Source organism: Peromyscus maniculatus, chromosome 15 (assembly GCF_049852395.1).
Source record: "Peromyscus maniculatus bairdii isolate BWxNUB_F1_BW_parent chromosome 15, HU_Pman_BW_mat_3.1, whole genome shotgun sequence".
In the NCBI taxonomy this organism is placed as follows: domain Eukaryota; kingdom Metazoa; phylum Chordata; class Mammalia; order Rodentia; family Cricetidae; genus Peromyscus; species Peromyscus maniculatus.
The window spans coordinates 79,427,501-79,442,232 of NC_134866.1; the positions used below are offsets into that span (position 1 = coordinate 79,427,501).

Consider the following 14,732-nt stretch of genomic DNA (forward strand, 5'->3'; position numbering starts at 1 on the left):
AGTTCCTTGGGAGACGGACACAGGAAAATTACTTGAACCCAAGGGCTTTGGGCCAATGCCAGCAACTATTGAAAGATGCCATCTCCTTAAAAAGTATGGCAGAAAAGGTTTGCAAATATATAGTAGCCAGCAACCAGTAGCTCAAAAGGAAAGTATACTCACCATGGTGATGAACGCCGGGTTATTTATCAAGCTAGCCATGTCAAAGCTCAGCCCAGTTCCTGTCTGTAAAAAAGTTATATCTGAGATTCATTTCAGCCACTATGATGTCAATCAACTGTGAAGGACAGATGTATTCCACAGATGTCACAGTGACAACTTACAGGACTAGCCACCTCTCTTAACTTCTGTTCTGCTATTTTCAGATTTGACTTATAGGAATCATTTTCAGGATCAAGATCCAGTGCCTTCTGGTAGCTTGTAACTGCCTCTTCAAACTTATTCATGGCGGTGAGGGCCAGCCTTAGGAAACAGAGCAGAGTTAGGCTACAGCACAGCACGGTATCATGACGACAAACGATATTCAATTTTAATCCCGATTACACTGAATCCCTCATTATATTATGGTTCAGAGATCTAGCACTAAAATTCTCTCTAACTCCAAGATTCTATAAGCCTGAATTGTCTCCTTCTGTTCGATTACTGTCTCGCACAGGTCAGAGACGAAACATATTTACCTTTGTATTTTCTTAAGACCGACCTGTAAATAATTTGCTTTATGAATCTCTAGGCTGAGCCAAACAAAGATCTGTGCTAGCAATCTTGTGATCATGTAAATCCATGATGCTGACTCCATTCCCAAGGACTCTAATAAGCCAGGAATGTCAAGCCTTTTGACCTTATAATAATAATAACAACAACAACAGATGTGTCAGGCTGCATTCATCGCTATCTTGGAACCATGCAGCCCCCAGGCCTCAGGTGGGACACCTCTGCACCTAAATGCTGTGCACGTCAAAGCATCCCACGTTCTTCCTTCCTAAAAGAACTCGAACAATAATAAATATTAGTCTCCCACTTTTTTTTTTTTTAACTCCTTTGCTTCCTACAGCTTTTTAAAACTATTGATTTATTTACTGGGGGAGGGGGACACGCCAAAGGGTAACTGCTGACTTGCTCTTTTCCTTCACATTAAGGTGGGCTAGGGGATTGAGCGGGGGATCATCAGGCTTCTACAGCAAGTGCCTTTACCTGCTGAGCCACCCCACTGGCCCCAGTTCCTCATCTTAAGGATCTCTTATAATTCAAATGATAAATTACCATCACAGGCACAAGTCTACGCATTATTAAATTTCAGTGTTTGTCTTTCCCAACCTACAATTTGCTTGAAAATCATATCAGAAGTAAGTAGTAATAGTATGTATGAAAAGATAGTATTGAGTGTCTTGTTTGTTCTAGGATTTTTTTTTTTTTTTTTTTTTTTTTTAAGTTTTTCGAGACAGGGTTTCTCTGTGTAGCTTTGTGCCTTTCCTAGAACTCACTTGGTAGCCCAGGCTGGCCTCGAACTCACAGAGATCCACCTGGCTCTGCCTCCCGAGTGCTGGGATTAAAGGCGTGCGCCACCAACGCCCGGCTCTAGGATTGTTTTTAAACACATTAATCTAATCCTTTCTTTTCTGGATTACCTGAGTTTTTTTTTTTGTTGTTGTTTTTTGTTTTTTTTTTAAGAGATTTTCTATTCATTTTATATACCAACCACAGAATCCCCTGTCCTCCTTCCTCCTGTCCCCCAGCCTTTCCCCTCAACCGTCCCCCCCATTCCCACCTCCTCCAAGGTAAGGTCTCCCCTGGGGAGTCAGCAGATCCTGGTACTTTCAGTTGAGGCAGGTCCAAGCCCCTCCTCCCTGCACCAAGGCTGTGCAAAGTGTCTCACCATAGGCCCTGGGTTCCAAAAAGCCAGCTCATACACCAGGGACAGGTCCCAATCTCACTGCTTGGGGGCCCCCTATACAGTTCAAGCTCAACAACTCGGACTGACTTCTTATGTAGATAAAATAAGAAATTCTTAAAACCCAACTAGTTTTCTATTAGTCAACCTTGAAGAACCCTCAGCAGAGTTTCCAATTAGTTGTCAATAAACAGTGAAAGCCTACTATGTACCAGGTTCTATTTTAAATATTGAGCATTCCACAGTTTTTTTTGGGTTGTTTTTTTGTTTTTGTTTTTGTTTTTGTTTTTGTTTTTAGTTTTTTGAGACAGGGTTTCTCCATGTATTTTTGGTGCCTGTCCTGGATCTCACTCTGTAGACCAGGCTGGCCTTGAACTCACAGAGATCTGCCTGGCTGCATCCCAAGTGCTGAGATTAAAGGTGTGTACCACCGCCGCCTGGGGCATTTCACAGTCTTTTTTTAAAGTTCCTAACTTTTAGCCCATTTTTTAATTGGATTGTTCAGTATTTTGATGTCTAGTTTCTTGAGTTCTTTATATACTTTGGAGATCAGTCCTCTGTCAGATGTGGGGTTGGTAAAGGTCTTTTCCCATTCTGCAGGCTGTCTTTTTGACTTATTGACCGTGTCTTTTGCCCTACAAAAGTTTCTCAGTTTCAAGAAGTCCCATTGACTGATTGTTTCTCTCAGTGTCTGTGCTGCTGGTGTTATATTTAGGAAGTAATCTCCTGTGCCAATGCATTCAAGTGTACTTCCTACTTTCTCTTCTATTAAGTCTAGTATAACTGGATAATATAATGGGCTAAAGAGCTAAACAGAGAATTCTCAAAAGAAGTATCACAAATGGCTGAAAGACATTTAAAGAAATGCTCAACATCCTTAATCATCAGAGAAATGCAAATCAAAACGACTCTGAGATACCACCTTACACCTGTCAGAATGGCTATGATCAAAAACACTAATGACAATCTTTGTTGGAGAGGATGCAGAGCAAAGGGAACACTCCTCCACTGTTGATGGGAATACAAACTTGTACAACCACTCTGGAAATCAGTATGGCAGTTTTCTCAGAAAATTGGGAATCAATCTACCTCAAGACCCAGCCATACCACTCTTAGGCATATACCCAAGGAATGCTCAATCATACCACAAAGATACATACTCAACTATGTTCATAGCAACACTATTTGTAATAGCCAGAACCTGGAATCAACCTAGATGCTAGGCAACTGAAGAATGGGTTAAAAAAATGTGGTACATATACACAATGGAGTACTACTCAGCAGAGAAAAACAATGACAGCATGAAATTTGTAGGCAAATGGATGGAACTAGAAAATATCATCCTGAGTGAGGTAACCCAAACCCAGAAGGACAAACATGGTATGTACTCACTCATAAGTGGATTCTAGACATAAAGCAAAGAACAATCAGACTGCAACCCACAGAACCAGAGAGGCTATATAACAGGGACCCTAGGATGACTATGGCTTATAGTAAGTTTTGGTTTTACTCAATTACTTGGTAAGCCTCAATCAAACATTTCACTATTAGGATAAGAATTTATACTGTATCAAGCTGATAATAGAAAAATAAATTAATTAATTAAAAAATAAAAAAATTAAAATAAAGGGAAAAAAAGTTCCTAACTTTAAGAAATTCCACCTGAGGAGCATAGGCAACAACATGCTTAGCTCAGAAACAGCTCAGAAACAGCCACACCCAGAAGATGTAACTGACAGAAAGTAATTAGAGAGAAGTTGGGGGAGGACTCCCCAGCAGCAGTAAACACAAAGGCGCAGAGAAAGATGTAGGTGTGGTATGCTTAAAGTATAGGACAAAGGCACATGAGATTGGAACACAGGAAACAAGGCAGAGGCATCACCTGGCTATACTAGGTCGTACGGGACCCTTTAAAGTTCAGACTTCTTAACTATAGTTGTAACAAAATGATTTGCTATGTTTTGAGTTATGCTTTGGGGGTTTGGTGGGCAGGTTTGAGCCAGGGTCTTATGGGGCCTAGGCTGGCCTCAACGTTGCTATGTAGCCAAAGATGATCTTGAACTCATGATCCTCTTGCTTCTTCCTCCAAAGTGCTGGGACTGTAGGCGTGCAGTATCAAACCCAGTTTATGCAATGCTGGGGCTCAAATCCAGGGCTACCTAAATGCTAGGCAAATGTTCTATCTACTTAGATAACTCAGCTTTTGTGGACCATGCTCTAAAAGGTTTACTCTGGCTTCTCTGTAGAGGATAAACATTGATGAGTTATAGAATTGAGGGATAAAAACCAGTTGGGAGGTTACTAAAGTAGACTAGGTAAGAGGTGCCAATTTGGGGTAAGCTTATAAGCAAGCTAGTCAACAACTGAATCCAAGATACATTAAGAAAATTAGAATCCGGGGGCTGGAGAGATGGCTCAGTGGTTAAGAGCACAAACTGTTCTTCCAAAGGTCCCGAGTTCAATTCCCAGCAACCACATGGTGGCTCACAACCATCTGTAATGATATCTGGTGCCCTCTTCTGGCCTGCAGGGACACATGCAGACAGAACACTGTATACATAATAAATAAATATTAAAAAAAAAAAAAGAAAATGAGAATCCACACAGCTTTTGACCTAAGCATTGGGCAGAAGAATGCTGGGAAAAGATTTAAGAAAGGAGCAAAAGCTGTTTGAAACACATGAAATTCAAAGTGTCTATTAAATATTCAAATACAGAGATAAAAATTAATGGAATATATTGAGTATGGAGTTCAGACAGCTCCAATAGCACATATAGTCAATTCTCACTCACCGAAATTAAATCTTAATAAAGTCTCCATGAACACAAAACTAACAAATACTAAATAATAGTTTCCAAGGAAAATACACAGTTAGGGACCTATGAACCTTTTTTGTGTTTTTATGGCCCAGGCTACAAAGTGAGTTTTCTCACACAGGTTTGTGATTTTCTCCAACAACCAGTCAGTTGTGAAATACCCACTGCTGACCTCATTCTCAAGGATAATCATTTCCTGTACTTTATTACATTTATGTATTATCGCAGAGTATGCAATGTTAGGATAGTCAACATCAAACCTTCGAAACAGCATACATGACGTTCCTTGGCAATACTCTGGCCATTCTCTGAGCACTCACCCCATCCTTCCATAGGCCTTGCTGTATTTGGAATCGATGGCGATCGCTTTCTCACAGTCCTTTATTGCATCTGTGTAGTGACTTAATTTGCTCTGAGCAGCAGCCCTTAGAGGAAAAAACATCGGAATCAGGCGGCTTTCAAGGCACCAGTCCAGGCTTTTCAGGCACGAAACTGCACAGTTCTTGTCCTAGTTTTTACATCACTCTTTATAAATTTCTGAGTCAAACTGTCTAATTATACAAGAATTTAAAAACAGCTTGAAACATCAGAAAAAAAAAATATGTAAGCGTCCTTTCCCCTTCGCTTTACAGAAAAGACAAATGTGTGGGTCATACACCCACCTACCTATTTATTGCCTCTCAATTTGTCTGAAATGCAAACTGAAAATACTGGGGCATCTGGGCCACTAGAGGGGCAAAAAGAGAGGGCAGTTGCTATGGATTGGTCACTTTAATAGGAAGGTTAACACATACCAAAATTCTCCAACCCATTCACACTTTCTCTCATCCATTCGCTTCTGACACAGACTAAACTTTGTTTCTTTCAGTCTCTCGAAGGTTATAACTTCCCACAGAAGACCTCAGAATCTACTTCAGCAGAAGGCTGGAGAGGCCAACTCTAGGAACACAGCATCTGCCTCAGTAAACATCTTAGTAATTATGACCTGTCAACAATAATAATAATGCCAAGTAGGAAAAGTTCACACAGATGAGAAATGGGGAGGAAAGGGAGAAGCCCTAGGATTCATCCTCAGAGGCCAAGAAGAAGTATCAGCAGCAGAGAAAGCTGCATGAGCTCAGGCACCAGAGCCAGAGTAGGTGATTACACGACTCTCCAAGGGTTCTCACGACCCTCCAAGGGCATGCTGTGACCCTCCCGACACTGTACCTCCAAAACCTGAGGTCCCTTCTAATAATAAAGGCAGGAAGCCCTTTGGGGGGAAAATAGTTACAAACTCAGAAACTGACTTAGATCCCTTCAGGTTCTTGAGTCTACAGACAAAAGTCTACAACAAACATCCCCCACTCTCCCCGACTTGCTAAGCTCACCCACAACCTGAGAGGCACTTGCTACCTTTATTCTTCTCTTATTCTTAACGTTTGTCATCTAAATGATCCAAACTTTTTGTGCGTTTAACTACCCAGTCGACCTTCTGTCTTCCTTGAAACTAATCAATGGTAATTTCATTAGGGACTTCCAAGCCTCTCTAGTAACACACATGGAAACAAGAGAACTGATGAAAATGTGTGTGTGTGTGTGTGTGTGTGTGTGTGTGTGTGTGTGTGTGTGTGTGTGTGTGTGATTTATTAGAATGGCTTAAATGTAGTGGAATATTATTTTAAGGTGTGTTACTTTTGTTTATGTTGCATTTTTTTTTTAACTCCGTGAAGCTGTCTTACTTTGCCTGTCTAAAACACCTGATGGTCTAATAAAGAACTGAACAGTCAATAACAAGGCAGGAGAAAGGATAGGCCGGGCTGGCAGGCAAAGAGAATAAATTGAAGAAGAAATCTGGGAGGAATAAAAAAGGAGAAGAGAAGTAGAAGATCTAGAAATAAGAGAGGAAGGAGAAGGACTCCAGGGGCCAGCTACACAGCAAGCCACGGAGTAAAAGTTGGATTTACAGAAGTAAGAAAACAGGAAAAACCCAGAGGCAAAGGTAGATGGGGTAATTTAAAGTTAAGGAAAGCTGGCTAGAAACAATCCAAGCTAAGGCCAGGCACTGCACACACCACACACACAGGGGATATTTTTTTCATTCCATCGGTTCTGTTCCTTTAGAGAACCCTGACTTATATAACCACTGTTGTATTCCATCCACAATGAATGTCCAGCCGGGCAGTGGTGGCGCACGCCTTTAATCCCAGCACTCGGGAGGCAGAGCCAGGCGGATCTCTGTGAGTTCGAGGCCAGCCTGGGCTACCAAGTGAGTTCCAGGAAAAGGCGCAAAGCTACACAGAGAAACCCTGTCTCAGAAAAAAAAAAAAAAAAAAAAAAAACAAAAAAAAAAAACAATGAATGTCCAAAGTCAACAGCCAAATGTTAGCTAGCTATCCATAAATAGTGTTCTATAAAACCAGTCCTTCAGACAGGCAGCTAAAAGTGGCACTGATAATCCTAGACAATGAACTGGGAATACAGATCTTCCAAATTTTCTGTAAGAAATAATCATATCTAGTGTAGATTAGCTCTGATAACAATTTTGGAGATCAGCCTTCACAACTAATGTGCATATTAATGGCTGGCACACAAATAATCCAGAAAGTAGATTTTGAAAGAACAAGAGACTCATCCTTTCACTAGACATGGTAATGTATGCCTTTAATCCCAGCAGTGGTGAAGCAGATTTATGTGAGTTTGAGGATAACCTGATCCACATAGCAAGTTCCAGGACTACACAGTGAGGCCCCGTCTCAAGGAAAAAAAGAAAAGGAAAAGACCTCATGCTGTTGCCCAATTTGACCTTCTATCTTATAAAAACGTCCATAACTAAAACTCGGTGCCATTACGGTAAGGAAGGGATGGAGTACATCCTCAGAGAGAGCTCCATTTCTGACCATCATAGAAAACTCTCACACATTGGTGATCGTCATAGTTCATATCTACTAGCGTATTCTGCCCAAGGTTTAAGTTGCAAGAAAAAAACCAGTTCAGACAGTGAACCAATGCCTGAAACCCTGCCAACTCAAGAAGCTGAAATGATCATTACAAACCCACTAACCAGAATCTCTTCTAGAACTGACACTTCCTGAGAAGTCGATGGTGAAAGATAAAACGTACCTGTGTGCCTGCCTCTGGCTGTAAACAAAGCACTTCGCCTGAAAGTTGTGTGTGCCTCCTGCTCTCTGCCACATGACCACTCCAGGCTTCTCCTAATGGAACATTCTAACTCAGCTGGAATTTCTATGTGCCCCCTGCTCTCTGCCACATGACCACTCCAGGCTTCTCCTAATGGGACATTCTAACTCAGCTGGAACCGAGCATCAAACCCAGATCTTTGCACATGCTAGGTAAGTGCTCCACCACTAAGCTAGCATGTCTTTTGGGGACCTGCAAGGACACAGACACTTTCTGAGAATGATGGGTACAGTAATAGTGAGACACCACCCTTTGCTCTCAACAGTGCTAGAGTCCAGGGCAGCGAGGGGCAAGAGAAAAGGCTAGCTGACTAGAAAGAAAAGATGGCAATAGTTGATGGTACACTTGTCATCCCAGGACTCAAGAGGTGGCGGCAGGAGGATCAGAAATTCTAGGCCAGCTTTAGCCACATAGTGAATTCAAGGCTAGTCTGAGCTATATAAGACCTTGTCTCAAAACAATTAAAAAAAAAGGGGGGGGGGAGGGAGGGAGGGAGACAGAAAGAGAGAGAGAGATGAGAAAAGATTTTTTTGTCTTTGACTTTGTTTGCATTTTGGTTTTCAGCTGTCATTTTGAGTCACTATCTTGTTATGTAGCCAGGCTGGTCTTGAACTCTCCTTCTTCAGGCCTGAACCTCTCTAGAGCTAGGATTACAAGTCTATGTTACCATGCCTCTCAGAAAAGGTGGCTTCGAGTCTACTTCTCTGCCAACTATTCTTCATACAGCTTAACTGAGGCCCTTCCATCTTAGAACAAGATCATAAAAGTTTAGAGCTTATTTAAAAAATTAACATACCATCTTTTTTCTCAATGGAAAAAACTGTAAGTGTGAGGAGTCAGACGTGGTCCTGGGCACTAGAGTCCAGGTCTTCGCACATGCACGGCAAGCACTCTACCCCTCGGCTGCAGCCCCAGGCCTGTTCCACCTTTAGCTTCTTTTAAAATTTAAAAGGCATATGGGGAAAAGGAGCATGGCTGAAGAGTCTCTGACCACTGTCCTCCCGTGCTGACAACGGGGAACAAAGCCAGGAGATCCAGCTCAGGAGAGAGTGTGCCTGTGTTTCCGTGTGTGTGTGTGTGTGTGTGTGTGTGTGTGTGTGTGTGTGTGTGTGTGTGTGTGTACACGTTTGTGGGCACACACATGCCACAGGACATGCGTGGAGTTCAGAGGACAACGTTTGGGGTGGTTTTTCCTACAGCAGGCACTGTGAGGACTGAACGCAGGTCATCAGGCTTGTTGGCTAGCACCTTTCCGTGAGGAGCCCTCTGGACAGTCCTATGCCCCAACCTGACAGCTTTAGGTCACAGACGGTAAGCTAAGGTGAACATGGATTTATGCAGCTCAGAGGCCTGGGAAGAAAGCAAAACCAGGATGCACTGGAGTCTCCCGCATATGAAGCCAAACGTGTCAACATCCGCGCGCATGACAATGTGTCTGCACTATGCTTCCACTGTCTGGTCACGGAGCAGGAATAGTGAACTTCAGAACAACAATGCAGGCATACAGGCCATGTTTGTAGACACCTTCCCTTCCCTCGCCTTTAGAACAAAAGCATGAATATCACTTGTGTTCTATTTGTACAGAAAATAAGGCAGAAAAACTCAAAGCTAGTGCACATTTCCTCAGCCATCGATAATCGTTATAACAAAAACTATTCTTAGAACTGAAAAAAGCTGTTTTTAGTTTTGGAGGGGGTCATTTAGGTGATTTAGAATTTCAATTTTTTTTTTCAAGATTTATTTTTATGTGCATTGGTGTTTTGTCTGCAATGTATGTCTGTGTGAGGGTGCCCGATTCTCTGGAACTGGAGTTACAGACAGTTGTGAGCTGCCATGTGGGTACTGGGAATTGAACCCGGGTTCTATGGAAGAGCAGTCACTGCTCTTAACTGCTGAGCCACCTCTCCAGCCTGAGTTTGCTTTTGTTTTGGAGAAGGTCTCACATGGAACCTGCCATGTAGCATAGATGGCCTCACCCTGAAGGCAGTCCTGCCTGAGTCTCTGTACTGAGATTACAGGTGTGTGTCACCTGTGCTACACTCTTTTTATTTATTTAGAGACAAGATCTCACAATGTATCCCTAGCTGTCCTGAAACTTACTATGTAGGCCAGGTTGGCCTGGTACTCAGAGAGATCTGCCTGCCTCTACCACCTGGGTGCTGAGATTAAAGGCATGTGCCATCATGCCTAGGAACAATGTATTTTGAAAAACATATTTGAAGTCTAGGTCTAGCTAGGCTCTTTGTATATATTACCACCCCTAACAGGGCACTTTGAAGTGGCTAGTATCATGTTTATTTTACAACTAAAGGAACAGATTATCAGCCAGTGGTGGTGACACAGGCCTTTAATCCTAGCACTCAGAAGCAGGAGGATCTCTGAGTTCGAGGCCAGCCTGGTCTACAAAGCGAGTTCCAGGACAGCCAGGGCTACACAGAAAAATCCTGTGTCGGGGGGGGGGGGGGGGGGGGGGGGAGACGACAGGTTCTTACAAAGGATGAGTGAGTGTTCAAAGGTCACACAGCAAATGAGTAGAAGAGCTGAGATTCACTGATCAAGTATCTCAGGGGACTGACTTTAGAAATCTGCTTAAAAAAAAAAAAAATACATACAAAAGCAAAATGTAAAATCATAGGCTCCTATTCCCACCCTTCTCAGAACTACAGCGACCAGATGGTGGTACTAGCCATCTCTGTCACAATGCCCTGATGATTCTGAACTTTATCTGTGTGTGCAGGCGCACGGGGAAGCCAGAGGACAAGGTGCCATCCACCTTCCTTTCTCAGATATGATCTCTCACTGGCCTGGAACCCACCAGCTAGCCTGCGCTGCCTCGCCAAGCAAGCCGCTAGGTGCTACCTATCTCTGGTTGCAGCCCCGAGAGGACAAATATGCAGCATGGCACCGGGTTCTGGGGATCAAGTCATGTCTTCATGCTCGCACAGCAGGCCCTTTACCAACTGAGCCAGGGCCCAGCCCCCAGTTCTACATTTGAAACACTGCTCACCAACCTGAGATGTCTTCCATTCGCGTCTGTCCATCCAAATTCTATGTCCTTCCAAACTACTTCCAACTCTTTCCTCATCACCCAAGTTCAATCCCGCACAAGCTCCCTTTCTCCTTCTTGTATCTTTTATTCCATTTACCATCTTAGGTGATTCAACCGTCTATCCCAACAGCAAGAGCCTGCTAGAAAGAGAGTAACAGACCCAGCACCGACACTACACAGAGAAATGTGAACACCGAGTGTTTTCAGAAACTGAAGACACACTGTAAAAGTGCCCACATGCAATCAATCACTTGTTGTTTTATGGGCACAGGTGTTAATGCGGTAGGTAATCTGCTTGCTTCAATATCCCTGGAAATGTCTTATATTTCTCCAGTAGCTCTCTGTTTAACAGGCAAAGCTGTGTGAGTTCCTGGGAGGCACAGTGCTACTGTTACAGTGCATACAAGATACATCCCAGTCTCTGCTCTTTGTGGTAAGAAAGAATACAAATCCATATCTAGCATGAGGGAAAACATGCTAAACCTATATAAGTTTAGCTTGTGTGGTAAGTGCTAGATGCTCAAGAAAAAAAAAAGTTAAAAGAAAACCTAGGCTTTCAAAGAAGGACTCAGGGGCTGGAGAGATGACTCAGCCATTGAAGGCTAGGCTTCCAACCAAAAGGACAAAGAAGGACGCGTGTCTTCTCTGTATCTGAAGTGAGCCTAACTATCACCAGTAGCCTTCAAAGCCAAACTAGAAGGTAAATGCCAGAGTCGCATTTCTCAAGAAGGTAAAGTGCAGCTCATCCCAGTGCACTCGGTGGGTGCAGAACATTTTAATGAGCATTCAACTGTGAAACGGGGTATGGAGAACCAGGTTCCTACCTGGGAGTCTGAGCCTCCAATTCTAAGCAGCCAGATGGCTAAGAAAAATGGACGTGGTCATTGGCAAGGTTACAGCAGCCTGTAACCCCCAAATCCACAAAGTTACCCTGAAGTCTTATTCAGCATTTGTGTTAAGTAGGCGAATAAACCTTTCTAACTGTTTAAAATTCAACAGCATGCCCTATAACTGAACTCCTCAGGGGGAAAAGCCTATTTAAATTTGAAAGAGAAGTGTATTCATTCATTTCAGTTTAACAGTAATTAAAAGCAAGAATAGATATCCCCCAAAATCTCTAACCCAGCTGTAGCAGACATATGATTATTAGTGAATTCTAATCTCATGAAAAATGAATTATTTACTTAGGCTCGCATTTTTCATATATAACAAGTATGTGGCTTACTATACTCTATAACCAAGCAATTTTACAGTAATATTTATATCTTGCCATAATATCTCATGATACTCTGAAATTTATTTTCAAGGTCTCATCTACTGAATTAAATTAAAACATTATGTATATTTATCTAGTTACAAAGTCCGTGATTCAAATAGCAAAGCGTAGCTTGGGAGAATTCCTCGTCCTCTATTTTTGGGTTTTCTGTTTTTCTGAGATAGACTTAGAATGATTCATTTGTTTTTTATGTGTTTGTAAACAAATAAAACAGAGGTTCCCAGGATGGCTCATTCAGTTCTTTATGGAGCCAACCCTTCCACAAAAGAAGAAGTTTACACAACAGGATTTCTTCTCTTCCTCCTCCTCCTTTTCTTTTTGAGACAGCATCATACTGTTCAGCCTAAGCTGGACTCAATTTATGATATTTCTGTCTCAGCCTTCCTGAGTGCTGGGATTACAGGTGTGTACAAAAGTGTGCTCAAAGTGTATGCTCAACAGTGACCTCATAACTCCTTGGCAGAGAGGCTCACCAATCTTTTGTGCAAACAATGCTAGCCAGCCTTCCTTTAAGCTAAAAGCAATAATTTTCCACTTACATCTCCCTAAAATTATTTTGGTGGCTTTTGTTTTGATTTGGTTTGGTTTTTTTGAGACAGGGCCTCACTATGTATATCTGGGCTGGCCTGGAACTCATTATGTAGACCAGGATGGCCTCCAACTCACTGATATCAGTACCTCCTGAGTGCTGATGTTGTTTGGTTTTTTGTTTGTTGTTTTGTTTTTGTTTTAGCAGATGTGTATAGTATTCTAAATGAAAGTCAGAAAAATACTGGTAATGTACAACCCAAAGGCAAAATGGGCATTTACAAGAAGCCATCATTTGGAGTCTACGCCAATGAGAATCTGCAATAAAAGTGCAGTTTCCCTCTTTGCCAGATGCTAGCACCAATGCCTGATCCAGGTGTGGCAGCAAGCACCTGTAACCCCCACAATGAGTGGGCAAACCTCGGGCTAGCTGGCCAGCCGATGTAGCAGCGTCTGTGAGCTTTAGATTCAGTGAGAGACACTCAAAATAGAGCAGAGGGCAATAGAGGAAGAAGCCCAAAGTCGACTCTGAGTTCCATGTACGAGTACAAGTGCACACAAGTGCGCACACCCGCTCACACACACTGTGGTGGTTTGAAAGAAAATGGCTCCCAAATGGAGTGGCACTATTAGGAGGTGTGGCCTTGTTGGAGGAGGTGTGTCACTGTGGGGGCGGGCTTTGAGGTCTCTTTTGCTCAAGATTCCCTCAGTGTGATTTTCAGTCGACTTCCTGTTGCCCGCCAGGCGTAGCTCGAGAACCACATCTGCCTGCACACCGCCATGCTCCCTGTCATGATCATAATGGACGAAACCTCTGAAACCGGAAGCAAGCCCCTCAATTAAATATTCTCTTTGTAAGAGTTGTTGTGGTCATGGTGTCTCTTCACAGCAATAAAAACCCTAACTAAGACACACACATACACAGAATAAAAATTTTAAAACATTAAAAAGTGAGATGGCTTGGCACGTAAGAGTAACGACTATGCAAGTGTGAATACCATCACTGGACCCACAGGCTCCCGAAAGCTGGCCTTTGACCTCCACATTCACATGTGTACCCTCACTCTCACACACATATACACATCACACACATACAACAGTAATGAAAACAATAAATAAACTTTAGAAGAACCCTTACCACGCATAACCAACATTTTTTAAAATGCCCTGCCTGAGCCGGGTGGTGGTGGCGCATGCCTTTAATCCCAGCACTTGGGAGGCAGAGCCAGGCGGATCTCTGTGAGTTCGAGGCCAGCCTGGGCTACCAAGTGAGTTCCAGGAAAGACGCAAAGCTACACAGAGAAACCCTGTCTCGGAAAAAAAAAAAAATGCCCTGCCTGACTAGCCAGTAAATATGAAATATAATAATTTATATGAAGACACTAGTAAAATTGTGATCATTAATAATTAGGGAACCTAATGCTCATAAAGAGCATGTCAAAAATAGACACGTTTATCCCTAGGGCAGGAAACAAAAGAAGTTAGAACAATTTTTCAATTGCCTTCAAATTTTTAAATGTTTGTAACTGGTAAGCCAACAGATGCTTTTTATGGATAGCTCTAAAGTCCAGGAAAAAACATTAGAAACCCAGATGTCCACTGAATCTAGATGACACTGGGAAAATGGAAACAACCTTAGAGCCCACGGTAGATAAAGGGTTAAATAAAAGACACAGTCCACCCTGTTCAAATACGACACTAAATGCTTGTTTGCTAGCCCCAGTTATAGGTGCTGGAAATACAAAAGGGAATAAAAGGTAATGATGACTATTTAAATAATGCTTGTGAAGAACTTCAAAAACTTAGGACATGCACCGCAGCTGGTACAGTACTTGCCCAGTATGTACAAAACCCTGTTCAATTCCCAGTACCACATGAACTGGGTGTGGTAGATTTGTCCCAGAATTCCAGAAGCTGAGGCAGGAGGACCAGAGTTTAAGGCTATCATCAACTACACAGGAAGTTCTAGACTAATCCAACCTACACGAGACCCC

At 42.6% G+C, this 14,732-nt stretch overlaps 1 protein-coding gene across 1 annotated transcript in view; it reads right to left on the reverse strand.

Moving 5' to 3' along the window:
* Positions 1–14,732, reverse strand: part of Sgtb (small glutamine rich tetratricopeptide repeat co-chaperone beta) — a 40,980-nt gene that overhangs the window by 10,351 nt on the left and 15,897 nt on the right. Inside the window, exons 6-8 of the mRNA XM_042261704.2 lie at positions 5,026–5,130; positions 324–462; positions 163–225 (exon numbers count right to left, since the gene is read on the reverse strand). Of these exons, the coding sequence (XP_042117638.1) occupies positions 163–225; positions 324–462; positions 5,026–5,130 (307 nt within the window). The remainder of the gene's footprint in view (positions 1–162; positions 226–323; positions 463–5,025; positions 5,131–14,732) is intronic.